Source organism: Ooceraea biroi, chromosome 6 (assembly GCF_003672135.1).
Source record: "Ooceraea biroi isolate clonal line C1 chromosome 6, Obir_v5.4, whole genome shotgun sequence".
Classification (NCBI taxonomy): domain Eukaryota; kingdom Metazoa; phylum Arthropoda; class Insecta; order Hymenoptera; family Formicidae; genus Ooceraea; species Ooceraea biroi.
In genome coordinates, this window is record NC_039511.1 from 4,186,296 (window position 1) to 4,206,022 (window position 19,727).

A 19,727-nucleotide genomic window follows, 5' to 3' on the forward strand; every position below is an offset into this window, starting at 1 on the left:
ATAACGAACTTCATAGATAAATCTATGTCGCCATGAGTTTACTTTATCCGCATTCAAATTATGCAAATTTTCGGCAATTATCGAAGTTGGCAAATGACCCAAATCTTCCCAACTCGGAAAATCGATAATTTCAACCCGGAGAAGTTGCTATCATCTTTGCTAATTTACGCAAGTTGCTTTAAACGACGGACAATTTTACATAACGCTTCCGAATAGATTAACACATTTGTTTCACAAATTCGTGCGATTCGTCAAACATCTCGAGAATTCCTCACAAATCAGGTCAATATATCAAAGGGAGCGACGATGATCCCTCGTCCCGAAGATCCCGCGATACTGCTTCTATCGTCTCGTAAATCATCGCGCCATCGCGAAATCCCATTCTTTACATTTATATCACGTAGCATCAAAATTTCACACACATATGCCGGTGTGTGTACACGCGGGGAATTAGCGGTGGTATGATGGCTGGAGAGCAAGAGGCCAATATCGCGTCAGAGGCCCGACAGATATAGGATTGTCGGCAATTTGTAGGGTTGTGCGCTCCAAGTAGATCGAAAGATGCGGACGAGAAGAATCGCGAAGAGGATAACGGGCCAGACAGAGAAAAGAAGAGAGAAAGAGACGAAAAGAATCGTAGTCGGAAGTAGAAGAAAGGGATGAGATGTGGAGAAAGAAGCGAGAGCGGTGGAGGATGGTCGGCATAAAGCCACCGTTTTCAGTAGGTTACTCACGTTCCAACATTATTTAGAGCTCGAATACCGAGGACTGACGTGTTCCCGAGGAAAATCGTCTTTCGGGGGCCAGGAAGACGTATTTCCACCTCACCGCCGAGATAGTGGATTCATTTGGAACTTCGAAATCCCCCCACTAGCGCCCCGGTGAAACGAACCGGATGTCGTGCCTCGACTGTCAAGAAGAAATTCCAACTTCGCGAATTTCCAGCGAAACGAAGCTACATACGCGTACATATGTGTCATATGTACTCGTAAGTATGTACTAATAAAATTTAAATATAAAACAGTCGCAGCGCAAAAGAACGTTTAACGCGTTCGATGTTAAAGCGGCGACGAGGATGTCGGGAAAGATCCTTTCTTTCCCGCTCGCGCGGCGGACTTATCGTCGAGCTGTTCCACTTTTATCGATCTATAAATTTCACGATACGGAGCCGGTAGGTATCCACAATGGGAGTACATATCTCACGTATGTGCGCGTAAAGCGGTGTAACGAAGTAAGTAAAAATCGACAATACACACTCTCTCGCCTCGATCCCGCTTCTCCCTTCGCGACCACCGTGACTCACTTTCCTCTCACGCTCCACATTAATGCGCCCACGTGTAAGCACGCATACATCCAATATGTATATGAGGGACCTACGAGCATGCGGTAGGGTATATGTACCTCCGGTCTACCTGCAGCGATGGAAATTATGCAAAGCAGCGCTATGCGGGATAGGAGAATAAGAGGAGCGGCACATGGAGCTGAGCGTCGAACAGGAAACGTGCTAAAAGGAAAAACTCGCGCGAGAAGGAAAGAGAGAAGGAAGCGGGAGAGAAAGCGACACGGGGTGACACGGAGAGAGAAAAGAGAGAGAGAGCAGGCAGGAAGGCAGGAGGAACGAGAACCGACGAGAGAAGAAAGGGAGAAATAAATGGACGGCGGAAAAGTATATTCGAGTGTGAGTTGCAAGTTGCACATCGCGACGAATGAGTGACTCTCACGACGACGATGTTAGCCGTCCAGTCCGTGTATTGACACACCTAACGAGAACGTGTGTAAGGGACCAGCAAAAGGGGAGCGAAGCAGCAAAGGGACGGCGAATTTTCGACGACGGCGGGACACGTCGGAATCAGAATCGTGTTTATGCATGACAATGTCGTGGCTGATGATTCTCGTTAGCACGACGCCGGAATCACGCTGGACGCATTAGACAAGGATCCCGGAGATACGTCCTCGTGAATTAATGGTACTTTTGGATGAATTTAGACGATTCGGATTCCAGACGCGTCGTATCCACGACACCTCTCGATTTGGCAGACCGGACGTTATTCTCGCGGATGAAGGAACCAGCGTAATCATTCGAGCGAGGTGACAGAAAACTCGGAAAATAGAATCGCGAGTACAACATGTTTGTTAAATTTCGAATGTCGAATAACGCGTTAGCTTGCTTTCCTAACTTGTTTTATCGCCAGACGGGCACTGTTCGTCACAGCACAATTCCACGTGTGACGCTGATACCGCGCGTGCATTTGCGCCCGAGTACGGGAGCCGTATTCGGACTACAAACTTTGGTTACAATTAACGGTAGCATTGAACAGCCTCGCAGCCGGTTGACACGTCGTGTTACCAGGTTGTTTCGAGACTCAATAATGACGCTCGAGGTGCTCGGGGGTTTCAATTTCGTGTCCTTATTTGCCTAAGAGCGCGCGCGCTCTTCGTCCGACAAGGCATGGTTGGTCCGACAGCACAACGGCAAGCAGCAACGCGCAATATCTACCTCCGGCTTAATACTTTATTCCACTTTAATCTGCAGCTTTCACGTACTATAGACATACCTACGTCCTTCGAAACATTTCTCTCGTCGCTGTTGAGAAAAGATTGAGGTACCGTGCTGATAAGTATTTTTACCTTAACAACCATTTCGCTTCTAAGAACAGAACAGATTTTGGAGAAGCATGTGTCGATACCCGTCTTTATATTACTGTGCCATTTTTCATGTAAAAATTGTATTATTTTTATATGAAATATAAATATAGTTATATGTCGAGGTTTTAAAAAAGAGAATAAAAGATTATTCATTGCGCGATAATTAGAATTTTGTGATAAAGCAGCATTTTGTTAACGATATTTGGAAATGATAACCCGAACTTTTCTCGTTAGACTATATTTTGATTTACAAAGTTGTTTGTTTCACATGACTGCAATGTTAAAAGCGAGAGGAGTACATTAAACATTGTACTATGCTATTTTTAGTATGATCGCCCAGACAACCTTTCCACGTGACGGCGTTTGAATAAGATCAAGGATTAACGACAACCTATTCCTATCAGATATAACGAGGGTCAAGTGCTGTCAGTTCAAGTACCACCTTCTTAATTTGCATCGTGTCACCAGTAACGGGATGATATGTTGTTGTTTCATGGTCATGTCTCTCCCTGATTCCTTGACAGCTCAATAATTCAATGGAAATTTCCGAGAGTTGCTTCACAGGGTAGACTTTTATATTTATTGCATGTTCGATTCATTACATTCTATATATAACAGAATTTATAAGTAACCTAGTTAACAAAAGTAAAACAAAACTAAGCAAAATGCTGTCTTTTATACCTATATGATAAACAAGATTTTTTCTGAAACTTTAATTATTTATTACATATATGCCATCATATATATAATATTTTTCTGCCTTCTTGCCATCCATTTCAGCAAAAAAATATTATATTCTCTTGTATGTATATATATAGACGTTGAATATTCATGTCTCTGCTTTAAACGGAAAATTATGTTTCAGTATGATGTATTACATTTCAACGTAGATGTAGACTTCTGACATCTAATATTTCATGTGACAAATTAATTAATTCAGATTGGTATGCGTGAAATTCGTAGACGTGTAATATGTGTCTGTTTTTTGATTTAATAAAATGCAACTGATGCGGTATCTCATTGTAGTTAATAGCATTAAATTAATAGCATTGCGACTGTCACGGATACCTATGTCCAAATTCCAGATAAACCTGTATTCAAAGAGATTTCAGTCAGACAAGTGTGTCAATGAAATTCATACGCGTCACACATACGCATCGTAGGTACTGTCAAAGATGTTGCATGCCAATGTTAATTCGTCCTGCTAATTGCGAAATTACATGAATCCCACTAACGAGTCTTGCGCTCAATTATGCACGTACGGGTCTCGCAAAATGCGGGCCGAGTCTGATCTAAGGTACCAGAGAAGTATAGTCTGAACATACGTACAGATTATACGCTTACTGATCTGTTTCCTATTCAGATGACAGACAGCTAAATAAAAAGATGGAAAAAATGACATGTTATCGATCAAATCCTATAAATTGCAATATTAAATATTTTGGTAGCTAGAACTGAGTAAAATTTTAGTATGTTTTCCGCTAAAATCGATTTTGAAGAGACGACACGAAAATATACGTGCACTATTAGTCGATTCCGCGAAATGTCGACGCGTGCAGGTGTCGTTTCACAGAAAAGAAAAGTGCTGCCGTTGCGCTTTATCATCGGCAGTTCACCCCTGCTCCACCCCTTAGTTTCCACCGCAGAGAAAAAAAACCCAAAATCCGATCGTGAGCCGCAGTTGCGGTGCGGTTTGATTCGAGCAGAGTCGTGGGAGCGTTCGGAATAAAAAAGCCGGCGTGAAGCGAGGGGGACGAGCATGGGGAACGAGGGTTGCATGGGTGCGAGCCGGCTGCGTAAACACATGTGCGTGCGCGTACATATATTTCTACGATGCTCGGCTACGCTACTACGGAAATCGATTAACGTGGAATTGGGACGAAAAGTCAAGTCCCTGACAACGGACGTGTCACAAGGGGCCGTTTCCATCAGATGTGCATGCTCCTTTGCTGAGATATCGTACACTGCGATATTGGAAACGCGATCGATCCGCGTGTCCGTCAAGGTGGATGCGACCATGCATTAGAATATTCGCGGCAGGAATATCGAAATACCGCGTTGTTATTTACGATTGTACATGGCTGCCTTGCGAGAAACGGACATAAGACCAAACAATTTCTTTTTCAGAAAAATGTTTTGCAAGTTGTCATAAAATAATCGAGAAATCGACGTGCAAGGAATTGACTTTTGCGTTACAAATTGGCACGTATGAAACTGCTTTTGCGCGCTACTGAAATATATCACCGGTGGTTAACGTTAGAGTCCTATGTGACTTGTAGATTCACGAAACCGCGTTCACTGTCTCGGTAAACCCTACTCGCACTCTTCTTAATAGAAAATGGAAAAATACCGTAAAGAATATTCAGCCATTGTCGGCGGGGAAAATGGAGCTCTGGCGCCACTCTGTATATTATATGCTACGCGAAACGTCAGACGCGCGGGAGGTCGCTGGCAATCGATAAAATTCTTATGGTGTGTCAACGGTGGTTTTGTCGAACCTTTAATCAAAGACCTATCCGATTTGCATCGCCTTTATGATAATAGCGTTATTATAAAACATTTTAATTATAAAGCATGTTATAGCGCTATTATAAAAGAGACGAGATGTTTTGATAAGACGTTTGTCACTCGTCGAATCAGGAGTCAACGGGATGTTAACGGAAACATGAAAAATTATATACACCACAATATAAGTATGCTAATATTACTTCAAATATAGCTCGGAAATAACATGGTCTACATCTCATCTCATCTCATTTTCATAGAATTTTATGTCTTGTCTGCGCATCGGACGTCGTTACAAGGAACATCCTTCCGCTTCCGGTAGACGCGCAAGCCATGGATAATATAATATTTTGCGATCCAGCTTAAAAGATTCAAGAATTCGTTATTCTACTCGCGCTTTTCTTCGGACATCTTTCTCAGCATTGCCACCCTCGCGTTCATGAGAGAGAGGGATGCCGAGAAGACACTGTAGGACTGCTGTTGGCTTTGTGAGGGCCTGTCTACCCTTATCGTGGATTCCAGGCCATTGTCCAAGCCCTAGCGCGGCCGTGTATAAAGTCTCATCTACCTTTTTCATCCGCCCGCGTCTCTCTTTTCTTCACCACCTTGTACGAACGCACACAGAATACCGCCTTTGAGTCGTACCGTCGTAAAAGAGCTGCGTGCGAAACGCGAGCGCGAGCCGTGTCGATGCCGACGAGTGACCCACTGACACGCATTTCTCGAATAGAAGGAATGAAAGCAAGCGTCCGAATATATTATATTACAGATTGTACAATTAGATGCTTTCAACTTCACAACAAGATTGAACTACATTATTACAAAGTTTGAAATTACAAAATCGTAATGCTGCATTCGTGCAAATTCCGAAATCACGTGTTGTACTACTACAAGGTAACGTTATCGAAATATAGATAGAAATTATTACGAATTAACGTTGCAATCGATTTCAAGTAATTTTACGTAATTATTAAACGCAATATATAGATGTATAAATCTTAAATGTATGAATTAGACGAAACAATAAAAAGAGAAACATTGAAATCAATGCTACGTCTTCTTACATGCATGAGATGAGCCAAAATTCATCGGGAAATAGCTCTGCAAACTTTGTGAGACACAAGAGTACGCAGCTGTATCAGCATGAAAATCCTACAGAAATTTCGCGACAAATCCAGCAGGATTGGTATCGCATCGAACAGGGATTTGTGTAACACAACGACCAGACTGTTTCGCCATCCTGCCAATGCGAACTTCCATAATCTATTTATTGCAGTGTATACAAAACGCGTAATATCATTCCTAAATGATATGTATTTTGTTCGCACGTGCAACCGCACGCGCACATGTGTCGTCCGTTTGCACGTAACACAAAAAGGTCGTCGAAATTGCGGAAGTACGCTAAATTCAGGTATAACTAGATCGAATCGCGCGAATAATAGTTAGAAACCTCTAATTGTCCTTCTTCCGATTAATTGCCAAATTAATATCGGATTATTAAATTTATTAGTTCATTATTGTAGAGAATCTAATAAATGCACCAACGATATTTTTTATTAATACATATTTTTATTATTAAAATCCTTTTGCTTATTGAAACGTGTACTACATGTGTCGTATGCAATAAATCCGTTTTGAAATTCCATTTATATATGTATTTTCCTTTTATATTATTTTAATCGTTAAGAAAGAGAAAATAAATTAAATGATATAGTAGTCAGATAACGAGTTAATAGCAACTATGTTGGATTAAACCCTTCGGGCTGGCGTTAGTCGAGATAAGTAGTCTATTAGGGAGAAATCAGATCACTCGGCTAATAGGTCGTTCCTACACAAGCATCCTAGACGAGATTAACAGCCTCTGCTTTGTGGTCCACGTATACCTACGTGGACAAAGGTAACATCGGATTATCGGAGAAATTTGCATGAACAGAACGATTGTTTCAATCGAGAATAGGAAAGAATAAAATTATTTTTAATATTCTATATATATAATATTTTCTCACAGATTAATAATATATTAATACACGATAGAAATAAAACCGAGTATTTCGTAGTGTTATCGGAACTTTTCTTTTATATGCGACACGATGGTTACATATAGAGGGAATTGTATTAATCGAACGCAGACTACGACGCCTGTGATTATTAATGCATGCATTTTTTTCACTACTCACAATATAAACCGAGATTCTGGAGCATAATCCATATCTCGAAATCCCTCTCTAAAAGATTTTTCCTCCGAGTATTCGCTCACAGTGAGAGCCCCTCATTTCCTGCCCCATCCATGAACCTTGAGAGAGGCATTTCAGAACCTTTAATTTCCTCATCCCCCATTTTCTTGTCGTCTAAGGTTTTCTGCATTCTTCAATCACCGTGTCTCTTACAGGTAGATAGTTCTTTCCCTTGCAGAATATTACCGAGGAAATAGTTTCTTCCACAGAAATCGATCTCTGCACACTTCAACGCGTGCCATTTCGCTGGCAAAAAATTACCGTCGCACGATTAAAACGAAATAATAGTATCGATATTCTAAACCACTTTATCTTCAACTGCTACAGCTTTAATTATTTCATGGTAAGACACCCTCAGCCAGTAATACCACTTGCCTTTATCGTTTCAAAAAATAATAAGCGATCGGTCGCTCTGCGCTACATTCCTATAGTTCCTTTTGTCGCACGTTTCCAAGTTCCTTTCTTTCATCTTCCATTCTGCGCTCAGTACATTTCTTTACAATCTACCGTTCTCCAAAACAGATTTTCACTAAGCTGGGGAGAGCCGTGCTCTCGCGAGAACTCGTTATTATTTCTTTCTTTCTTTCTTTCCCGTTTGAAATTCTCGTTTCTCTTCTCTTTTGACGACATCGGAATCATTAACTCCCGTAATTGAACGTTACAGACAAAGAGCACGTGCATTACAGACCGACAATGTAGACAATGTGAAGGTTTCCATTAAATTCACCGCCGGATGTATAATCCATTGTCCAAGAAATTATAATTTTATTGTCGGTCCAATATCCTCAAATTATTATTTGCAAAGTATCGGAAAATATTATTGTGTATTTTTCAGACAATTTCCGAAACATTAACAATATCGTATTGATATATTTTACAGCACATTTATTCTTTACACAAGAACGTAATTTTTAATTTTCGACAAATAGCAAAACGCAATAATTATGTTCGCGATTATGTCGTAGAAAGATATAAACTCTCTCTCTCTTTCTCTCTTAAATTTAACCAAATTTAAAGTCTAATAAAAAGTTAAATTTTAATTTTAATTTAGGCGGCTATTCTGATAAACGCGTCATAGCACAAATCTACCATATCTACGATATTGCATATGAAATATTCTTATGTCGACATTATTCTGCTTATTAAATAGCACAAGCTTGTGAAACGTGCAACACCGAAATAATGCCTCAATGCATAAATTCTTTTTGTTACAACGTTCATTTGTTTCTGACATAAATCTTTCGTGATCTGTGGGTACGAATGCATATACAAAGAACTGTAATAACACCGACATGATTATGGATTACGCTGTACCTATAAATTATGCTCGCATTAAATTTTTTCGCTTCTCGTGGATTTTTTCCTTAGACTCGACAGCAGTTACAAACATTTCAGCGTACGTAAATATGAAAGTTGATCAACTAAAGCAAGATCGCATGTCACTATCGCTCTCGATCATTTCTCCGCTATGGGCTATTACAATTTTATTGCCACAGAACGGCGCAAATTAAATCGATATTGAAATATACGACATATGGAGACATATGGAGCGATCACTGTGATGTGCCATATTAAAATGGCGTTTAGCGAAATAGACAGAATTCGTGTATTAAATAGATTACAGAGTTTGTAACTTGAAACGGATATTTATATTACATATCACCCAATATTTAACAATTATCATCCTATTTTGATCATGTTTAATCGCAAAATATCCTTTTTGCATTAACATTTCAAATCGATATTTAATTTAATTTCATATCCAGCGTTGCTATGTTATAATTGCATTCTGAATTCAAATATAAATTGTTCCGTTATTCGAACATACTGGACACTAAATCTTTTCGAAACGCCATACTGGAACAATCTAATAAAGAGAGGCACAAACAATTTCAAGAACGTTCGCCTGTTGATATAAGATATCTGCAGATATCATAATTTGATATAAAGATCCTGATGTATAGCAAATAGAGCAACGCTCTTTCTCGCCCCATTTTTAAGGCCATTTTTCCGAGGTAACTGAAGAGACAATGGAAGTAAAACAGAAAACAGGAAGACGAGAAACATTCTTTCGAAAACCATGCACGTTCGCCTGACAGAGCTAGCTCAACGTGCCATCGATTGAATACGCTCAATCCAGAAGAACGTCCAAGCACGGCATTGATACCCATTGAACATACGATATTCAAGCGATCGTGAGCCGCGTTATCTCCGTATTATCAAGCGGTAAGATGCTCGATAAAATCGCTCGAAGCGAAAAACGGCGCAATGCAATAACGTGCGACGATGTCGCCGTTAGAAAAATAAAATCCTCGCTCGGCCGGTTCGCAAACACGATCCCTCGAATCATGAAGAGCGAATTTCGGGGATGAGATGCGTAACTGGGTTAATCTCGAACGTCAACTAGGCAGCGATTGAAAGGTAAGTCGGATGAGTATGGAAAGGTCGGCAGCGAGATGAATCTTCGCGAGGACGAAGGACACGTTTCGATGGCTACGTAACTCGGCCGACAAGAAGCTCGTAATTAGAACTCCGATTGTGCACGAGTAAGATCCGGATATCTCGGCCACGCCGCCTCGTAAACGTCCTCATGCTGGCGCGTAATGGACGAGCGGTGTGCTTCTGCCTATTCGAAGACGTGACTATCGATTCCGCCGGCGATTAAAGCCACGAACGTCTTCGTCTACAGACGCGAGAGACTTTGATTATTCAACGGCGCGAGTCATAGACTTCGGTCATTAGACACGGAATGACGCTTTCCCGTGTCCTTTGCATGCGATGTTTTAAACATACGCATCTGATCCGTCAATCGTGATTAGCGAGCGAGCGAATTCCATTTATTTCGAACTAAATGTTTAATCATCTTCATCGTCCTCTTGCATGTAATCGAGAGCGCAATCTTTCATGCTGTTGTTCCACTTTTGACCGTTCTTCTCTCTATTTCTCTCTCCTCTTCTCTGTTCTCCTCTTAAAGCATGTAATGCATGTGACTTCTTCGACATTGAGGAAATTAGATATGAATATTCATTTCAAGTTTCACACGAGTCAGATTACTTAAACATCAGATGTGCTTAATTCAGGGCCGGAAGGGAGTTTACAGGATTAATTTAGTCACCTTAGGAGAAACAGGGCGAACCTTTCCGAGGACAAAGGGGATGCTTTGAAAGCGGGCTGGATCAGCAAAGAGATCGTAATTGCAACTTAGATTGCGCACGAGAAAGACTCACTAACCCATCGAGTTGGTCGGGATACAAGGAACGAACCGACTGTCGTGCAAACACGAGCGACCCGTGGCTGGAAGCGATGAATGGCTGAAGAAACCGAGTGCTTCCGAAGTCCTTCTCGAATCTATCGATTTCCTCCGCGATTAGAGCAAAGAGAGGCAAATGCTGCAACGTGTAAACTCCGGTTAACCGAGAAACCGCCGTGTTAATTATTGCCTTATATCTAACTTAATCGTGCGTCAAATCGTATATCAAGTAAGAAATCACACAGTCTGAGATGCTAATAAATAAAGAAGTAACATTTTTAAAAATCAGGTTCTTTATTCTTCTATAATCACATAAATGTTCTTTTACCTAACGCTGATGAATAAATTATTATATTTACTATGTTTGTCTTGACGCGAAAGAAAAGGCAAACATTGGTGCAGATTAATTTTCTCGATATCATGACTCGCTTTTATGCATGAAGGACGAAAATATAGAGAAAATAGGAAAATTGTTGTTCCGTCAGTCGGATTATTTTCAACAGGGCCTACTACAATACTCCAATACTCGGAAAACAAATGATGCTTCGAATCGGTCGAAGAAGCGTGTCAAGGGGTTTAAAGAGCGAAGCTGCTGCGTCGAACATATACGAGAGCACGGAACTTCGCATCGGTGTTAAATTATGGATAGTCCCAGTGGGCTCCGAGCTCCATAGAAACTCTCGTGGAAGTGACAGGGTCGCCCGCCATCCACGGCACATGCTCATATGACCAAATTTACTTACACACCAGAAGCAGCTAGGCGCCTCGTACTTTCCTCTCGATCTCTAACTTTCGTAACTGCAAAATAGTAGCTGCAAGTTCCAGTACAGCGGAAAGTAAATCGGCAGCTCGCACATGGCTCGCTGATAACGTGCACAGTTCTAACTCGTGTTATCGGACAAACGACTCGCATACTGACGACGTTATAATGGATTATACTACACACGTGTAATAACTGTACCCTAGTTTCTTGCTTTAAATTATGTAACTTTTCTGATCGCACTTATTCAATTCTTTTTTAAATATATCATCACCGACATGGTTAAATATTTTTACGTCTCACAGAAACAAAAAGAAACAAAAATTACACTTAAGCTATTTCATCTACGAAAACTTATAATATTTGTAGAATCCAATGAAATATTATAAATCCGAAGGCAAATTGGGGCGAGAGAGGTTCAGATGCGTATCGTATTTACGTATCGTATTTATAATTGTTACGCAAGGCCGTCTCGTTTAATCAAACGTTAATCAGATTTCAGAAGCTCCTAAAGCGAGAAGCCTCGAGGCTACGCTTCGCCTGATTCCCTAATAATCGATGCGTCGCGCCGTTAAGAGGCTTTCACGAGTAGTATCGACGTTTGCGCTCGTCTGAGACCTTCTTAAGTAGCAATTGTTCATAAAGGCTACCTTCGAGAAAGAGTGAGACGGAAGGGATGAACGTGGGTTATTCAAAAATATTCGCGACGTTCAATTATCGCGTAACGCGCAACGGAAGTATCGTAGATATGGAGGCGCCGTTGCGGCAACCCCATGCCATCGACTTGGCGGGTATATACGTATAGTTTAAAGCGCTTTTAGTTCACCTCGGATGCTCTCTTCCCCGGGGTATTTTCCCTGCGAGCTCCTCATACTTCCATCCTCGCGCTGGCATGTCGCCGTGGAGTACCCCACGGCTACGCATAGTTTTACAAATATTCCGCTCCTTGTCGGTGAACCGTTAATATTCCTTGCGAGGGTGGACTCGGTACAAGCGCGCTGGCATGCTCGGGAATTAAAATTATCCGACGAGGGAAGGTGAGACCGCGCGAAAGGGATTTTTCAGTCGAGTGAAATTTCACGGAGTTGATGACTGGTTTTCGGAGGAAAGTCGATAAGCGTACTGATAATTGATCGCGGTATACGCGGTGTCGCATCGTTACCTTGCACGTTTTTCTCTACGATACGGAGATGCAGAAAGAACAATGCTAGTTTAGGGCCAAAATTTGCCTGTAAGGGAAACGTACGAAATTGGTCAATCTGTATGTTTATGGATCTGCTGAACTCAATATGAAAGTTAAAATTCTCCAAACCCTGGGGAAAGTTGTAAAAAAATAGGTTTTTGACAGAAAAACTTCGTCTTGCACCAAATAATTTCTAATGAATATATAATAATTATGAACAATATAATTGATTTTATATTGTTTTTTAATAATATTTTGAAGAGAGAGAAAGAGAGAAAGGGAAGGAAAGGCATTGCGACCGCTCATTTTCACCGAAATTCCACATTTTTATGGTTCTATGGTTTGCAAGTTTCTTACTCTTTTCATTATTCTCTAACATTTCGTATACACATTTTCTTTTCTTATTGTAAAGATATAATAGGGCGGTAAAAAATATATATATATATATATATATACAATATATATGAATATGAATATAAGTATATTTAACAAAGTTTAATATTACATGCGGAATAAGGATACAATGACATATGCAGTCTTAGGGTACGTTTATGTTGGAGCAGAGATAAACAATAAGAGCGGTGATACTAGCATAGTACCGCATATTGACACATTTATTAACCATAATGACAGTTAATTCGAACTTAGTTCAAGAATAACAGGGAAAATGAAATAAACCTTAAAAGTAATATGCAAATAAAAAATAGAACTAATATGATTTAAGGAAAGTATACGAAGATACGTAAGGAGCGATGAACGCAATACAGAGTAACAGACGTCGTGCGATAGCTTCGCGGACTGACTGGAATGTCGTTCTTAGCTCTAATTTTTGCAACTAGTGACTGAGTAGACACGTTGCGATACGCAACGCGGTACTATGCTAGTATCACCGCTCTTATTGTTTATCTCTGCTCCAACATAAACGTACCCTAAGACTGCATATGTCATTGTATCCTTATTCCACATGTAATATTAGATTTTGTTAAATATATTGGGTTGAGTAAAAACTAATTTCGTATTTTTTGGTCAAAGTCAAAGACAAAATTTTGATATTAAAAAATAACTTTATTAAACAATGTATGCACCATTTTTTTCAATAACATTTCGCCATCTTTCAGGTAATTTAAGAATTCCATCCTCTCAAAACTTCCCAGTGTTCTGAGTGAAAAATTCCTCAAGGTGTTGTTTGCAAGCTTCCAAAGAAGTGAAATTTTTTCCATTAAGCGAATTCTGTAACGATCTGAAAAGTGGAAATCTGATGGTGCCAGGTCAGATGAATATGGCGGATGAGGCAAGACGTCCCACCCAAGCTGCAGTAATTTTTAACGGGTTGCCAAAGATACGTGCGGTCTAATGTTGTCTTGATGGAAGATGACACCATAACGATTGCTCAATTCTAGTCGCTTCTCGTCGATTGCTGCCTTCAACTGGTGCAGTTGGGAACAGTACTTCGAATCAATTGTTTGATTTTGTGGAAGCAGTTCATAATATATGATTCCTTTCCAATCCCACCAAATACACAATATGACTTTTTGTGTGTATGTTTTGCTTTGGTGTGGTTTGCGGCGGTTCATCTTGCTTCCCTCACGATCTTTTGCGCTCAACATTCTTGTATACAATCCACTTTTCATCGCCCGTTACTATTTGTTTTAAAAATGGATTGTTTTCGTTGCGTTTGAGCAATGAATCGCAGATGGAGATGCGGTCCATTAAATTTTTTTCAGTCAAATTATGAGGTACCCAAATATCGTACCGAGACACGTAGCCAAGTGTGTGCAAGCGGTTCACAACGGTCTTCTGAGATACGTTGACAATTTGTGCGATATCTCGTGTCGTATAATGTGGATTATTTTCAATCACCGTCTTGATTTGATCATCATCTGCAACCAATGGCCTACCTGAGCGCTTTCCATCTTCACATGTCGTATCACTAGCACGAAATTCCGCAAACCGGTTTTGGCACACACGTTCGCTTACGACATCCTCCCCATACACAGCACATATCTTTTCTTTAGTTTGCGTTGCGTTTTTCCCTTTGTGAAAATAAAAAAGCATCAAATACCGAAAATACTGCTTGTTTTGCTCCATGTTTACAATGCCACTAAATACAAACTACTGAATCGATTTTGATGAATGATAACTTTATACACACAGGAAAACATAACCTTTCAGAAAAATAATGGTAATGTCACATCTTGAGTGAAGTTGCTGCCAATATTGTTTCTTAATGACATCTACCCAAAATACGAAATTACTTTTTACTCAACCCAATACTTATGTTCATATTCATATATATTGTGTGTGTGTGTGTGTGTGTGTGTGTGTGTGTGTGTGTGTGTGTGTGTGTGTGTATTACCGCCCTATTATATCTTTACAATAAGAAAAGAAAATGTGTATACGAAATGTTAGAGAATAATGAAAAGAGTAAGAAACTTGCAAACCATAGAACCATAAAAATGTGGAATTTCGGTGAAAATGAGCGGTCGCAATGCCTTTCCTTCCCTTTCTCTCTCTTCAAAATATTATTAAAAAACAATATAAAATCAATTATATTGTTCATAATTATTGGGTCGTCCGGAAAGTTCGTGCCGATTTTTAATAGATGGCGTTGGAACATGTCTGAATATATCAATGTTATTGAAAACCTACGATTTATATACATATGCTTAAAGGTGACATTTCAACGCATCTTTAGGAAAAAAGTTGTTTCAGATAAATTGATTCGTGTCAGTTTTGTACTCTTTTGAAGATGGAAGAAAACAAAGAACATTTTAGACACTTGATGCTTTTCTATTACCGGAAAGGCAAAAATGCCTCACAAGCAACAAATTCGATATGTTCTGTTTACGGAGAAGGTGCTTTAGCTGAAAGAACCGTACGTAAGTGGTTCGCTAAGTTTAGAGCTGGTGGTTTTAACCTTAAAGACCAAGAACGCTCGGGCAGACCCTCTACTACTGATGATGACCAAATCAAGACACTGATCGAGAATAACCCGCGCTACACGACACGTGAATTAGCAGAGATACTGAAAATATCGAAAACCACTGTCCAGGATCATGTAGTGAAGCTTGGTCACGTAAGTCGCTATGATGTATGGGTTCCGCATAATTTGGCCGAAAAAAATGTAATGGATCGCATTTCCATCTGCGACTCGCTGTACAAGCGCAACGAAAACGTACCATTTTTGAAGCAATTAGTGACGGGTGACGAAAAATGGATCATTTACAACAATGTAGAACGAAAAAGATCCTGGGGTAAGCGAAATGTACCAGCATTAACCACTCCGAAAGCCGGCCTTCATCCAAAAAAAGTCATGCTCTGTGTCTGGTGGGATTGGAAAGGAATCCTATATTATGAGCTCCTACCACACAACCAAACGATAAATGCAGATAAGTACTGCTCGCAACTGGACGAATTAAAGACAGCGATTCAGGAAAAACGTCCAGAATTAGCCAATAGGAAGGGCGTCGTGTTCCATCAGGACAATGCCAGACCTCATGTTTCTTTGACTACCCGACAAAAATTGTTGGAGTTTGGCTGGGATGTGCTACCTCACCCACCGTATTCACCAGACATTGCACCTTCAGACTTTCACTTATTTAGGTCTTTGCAAAATTCTCTTAGCGGCAAGAACTTCAACTCTTTGATCGACATAAAAAACCACCTTGAGGAGTTTTTCGTCGAGAAACCTAAGAAGTTCTGGGAGAATGGAATCTTCCAGTTGCGTGAAAGATGGACAAAGGTTGTGAAACAAAACGGTGCATACATAAGTCAATAAATATTTATCGACATAAAAAAATGTTGCCTTTGAATTTTCCTTCAAAAACGGCACGAACTTTCCGGACGACCCAATATTATATATTCATTAGAAATTATTTGGTGCAAGACGAAGTTTTTCTGTCAAAAACCTATTTTTTTACAACTTTCCCCGAGGTTTGGAGAATTTTAACTTTCATATTTGAGTTCAGCAGATCCATAAACATACAGATTGACCAATTTCGTACGTTTCCCTTACAGGCAAATTTTGGCCCTAAACTAGCATTGTTCTTTACGCAGCATTCGAGCGAAATTCTCGAGAGACAGATTCGGAGATCCATCCGTATGATAATACGCTCTACGAATGTCGCCGTCCTTAATTTCCTCCTTAATCCGGAACGCGCTGGAACGCTCTTATCCGCGACCGCGTTTCCTCGTCCGAAGAGGCATATAAGAAGTGTCATATAAAGCGTCGCTCATGCGGTCACCTGCAACCCGCAACGCGCCCGCGGGATATGACCGATGGAATTAAAAAGTTTCCCCGTGGGGCGCGTCGCTTCGTGTCCCGGAATTAGCTCTGGGGATGTGCAACTCGAGGGCGCGAACGGAAAGAGAGGCATGAGAGAGAAAGAAAGAGAGAGAGAAAGCGAGTGAGAGAAAATGAGGGAAGGAGGGAGGAAGAGAAACGCGTCACAGGGAACTGGTTCCGAAAAGGGGGACATGGCTGTATTAAGCAAATCGCACTAGTTCAAGAACTTTGTTTAAATCGGATGTGAATTATGAACGATCCCGTTGGGTCGACGGGCCTACCGGGAGCTTCGGCCGGATGACAGCGGCGTCGCGTATTTACGGCACCCCGGTGGCAGGACTTAGTTCCATTGATAAATCTGCGAGTATGCGACCCTCCCTTTTTTTTCTCCTTCACCCGCCGCATCCCCGACAGCGCCCCCGCGGATCCTGGACCGATGTCACCCCGCGGCGAGGATACACTCCATCCCCGATGGAAGAAGCTAATTCTCGGAGCATCCGCCATGATACGCCGTTTCCTTGGCTTAATTCCCCGGAGCCCGCCCTTTAATTCGTCTCTTATTACCATGAGAACGTAATCCCTAATCTTTTTTAGTAACATCTTTTCCTTCCTTTCTCTCCCTCCCTGTGCCTCTTGAAATCGACAGCGGGAATACATTCATTTTTTATGGGGAAAAAGGGAGACGAAGAGGAGAGAAACGTAATGACGCCTCCATGAGAAGTTTGTTTTTAAGGCGGACGGTCTAAGTTAAGGGGGATCAGTTTATCCTTACATTATTATGATCGGCTTATTTAACTTTCTCAACTACAGAAGAGTTTCGGGTGGGAACTTTTTTCTTTCTTATAAATGGCAAACGGTGGATTGGCGCGTAATTAAGTTTCGTGCGGAAATTCCGCGATACAACTCTACTCCTCGGCTCCTCCCAAGAAAATTGTATCTCAGCTGTCGGGCGAAATTCCAACTTGGTTCTTGGATATCTTACTTTTTACTGACACACCGCTGAAATACTCATGTAGCTATATTACGTAATGGACAATGGTCAGCGCTACGCACTCTCGCAAGACTGCGGCCAAACCGCGAAAGTGAAACATCGTCGTAAACATGCTGCAGCCGTTTTCCACCGTCACAATTTCTCGGGACAAAACGAGACCCAAAAAATAAAAGCGACCGGTACGTTAGTACACTTGTTCCCACGCGAAAATATACGTCGCAAAAATCCTAGCATACAGCCAAAAAGAAGAGCACACGGTCGGCCCGGCTTTTCTCTATATTCGAAATAAAAATACGAATGCGCCAGCCATTAAAAATGTGCGTACGGACGGAAGCCAAGAAAAGTCGCAAATGCATTTTGTTTTAACTCGTCGTGTTCGTTTTTCAATGCATTGTGAACGGAAAACTTCAGACACCGGCAACAACTTGCACCACACGGATGTAAAGGCTTTTCCATATTCATATTTCTTCGCTGTTTTTCGTCACGGCTCCGCATATAAAGCACGTTTCGGTAGCAGCGGGCACGATCGCAAAAATCTTTTCTGAGCGAGCTGTATGATGCGAGAGTTTTTAGTTTTAATAAACGGAAAAGCTCGATAAATTTTCAGTCATCCCGTCATAATCAACTGAGTATTCGTACTCGTAGTTACATCGTGTATTCCGCTTTCTCGCCAAATTAATCACGGTGAATGCGAGCAATTAAAACTTTGTATAAGAATTTTGTAGAAGGAACAATTGGAGACTCGAAGTACAAATATAAATTATACTTAAAAATTGAAATATACGTTTAAGTAACGAATACAAAATCGTTGCTCATAAATTACGAACAATAGAGATATGTATATGCGTATTAAAACACGTATTATGAAATTCTGTGAAAGAAGTCTACGCGTGTTTTTTTATCTCTGGGAGCAATCAATTCTTGTGCCACTGGGAACGATCGCGTTTTTCTTTCTTTCACATTTGCAGACTGCTCGCTGGGACATGTTAATGAGAACGTGTGGAGGGATTTGCGGATTCCTTCCAGGAGTCGGCAAGGAAAAAGAAAGACGAGAGACGAGAGACAGAGAAAGGACGGACAGCTAGTCGTGATTCAAGACGACCGTCGTGCCATTTTCGCGCGGGAGAACGTACGCGCGAAAATGGCCGGGATTTTCCTTGGGAATAATTCAGCCGATGGTGCCGCATGACTGAACTTCGGCGAACGGGAGGAAAGAAATCACGGGCGCAGTTTCGTGCCAGCGTACGGGACATTGGACCCCTGCCATATTTTTTAATTTGGCGGAGTGTTTTTGCCCTATTCACGGCCGAAGTTCGCGACGCTCGTTCATATCGGTAGCGCTCGTGAAAATCCGGTATCGCATATACGCGATACGACGTGCGAAAGGAAGAAAGAAAGCCGTAAGAGGGGAAACGACGGTGCATTCGAGTGATTAAACGCGGGCTCGGGATTGACAGAATTTCTCGTATCAGTGCGCTTACGCGCATTAACGAGATAGCTTTTCAAACTTTCCGAGCTGGCGTTGGAAGGAAAACTTTGCTTTTCACAATTCCATTTAACCCTTAACGGATTAATAGTACTTTCCACGTTGTTATATTATGCAGCGTTATCGCAAACTCCAACGGAGTAGACGTATTCACGTTGATGAATCATCAGATGCGATAAAAGACTCTTTTGAAATTTGGACACCAACAAAGTTGCGAGCAGGAAAAATGGCAGTGCATTTACTAGAAAAGAGATATGAGAGAATGTTATGCTGTAATAATGACTACTTGCAATATTTCGTTGTGTCAGAATGGTGACAGTCTCAAAACACTTTCTCGAGCAACAGGGAAAAACAGACGCTTGATACCGTATTTGAATACGAGCTCCG

General features: G+C 41.1%; 2 protein-coding genes across 2 annotated transcripts in view; both read right to left on the bottom strand.

Annotated features, from left to right (window-relative positions):
* Window positions 1-19,727, bottom strand: part of LOC105281430 (acetylcholine receptor subunit alpha-like 1) — a 116,326-nt gene that overhangs the window by 85,593 nt on the left and 11,006 nt on the right. The gene's annotated exons all lie outside the window — the stretch shown is intronic.
* On the bottom strand, window positions 13,623-14,899 carry LOC113562190 (histone-lysine N-methyltransferase SETMAR-like). Its single transcript, XM_026970700.1, has one exon. The coding sequence runs from the start codon at window positions 14,664-14,666 to the stop codon at window positions 14,163-14,165; it is 504 nt and encodes a 167-aa protein (XP_026826501.1). The 5' UTR covers window positions 14,667-14,899; the 3' UTR covers window positions 13,623-14,162.

Excerpts from the sequence above, each read along its gene's own strand:
- LOC113562190 (XM_026970700.1), bottom strand. The coding sequence starts at position 14,666 with ATGGAGCAAAACAAGCAGTATTTTCGGTATTTGATGCTTTTTTATTTT.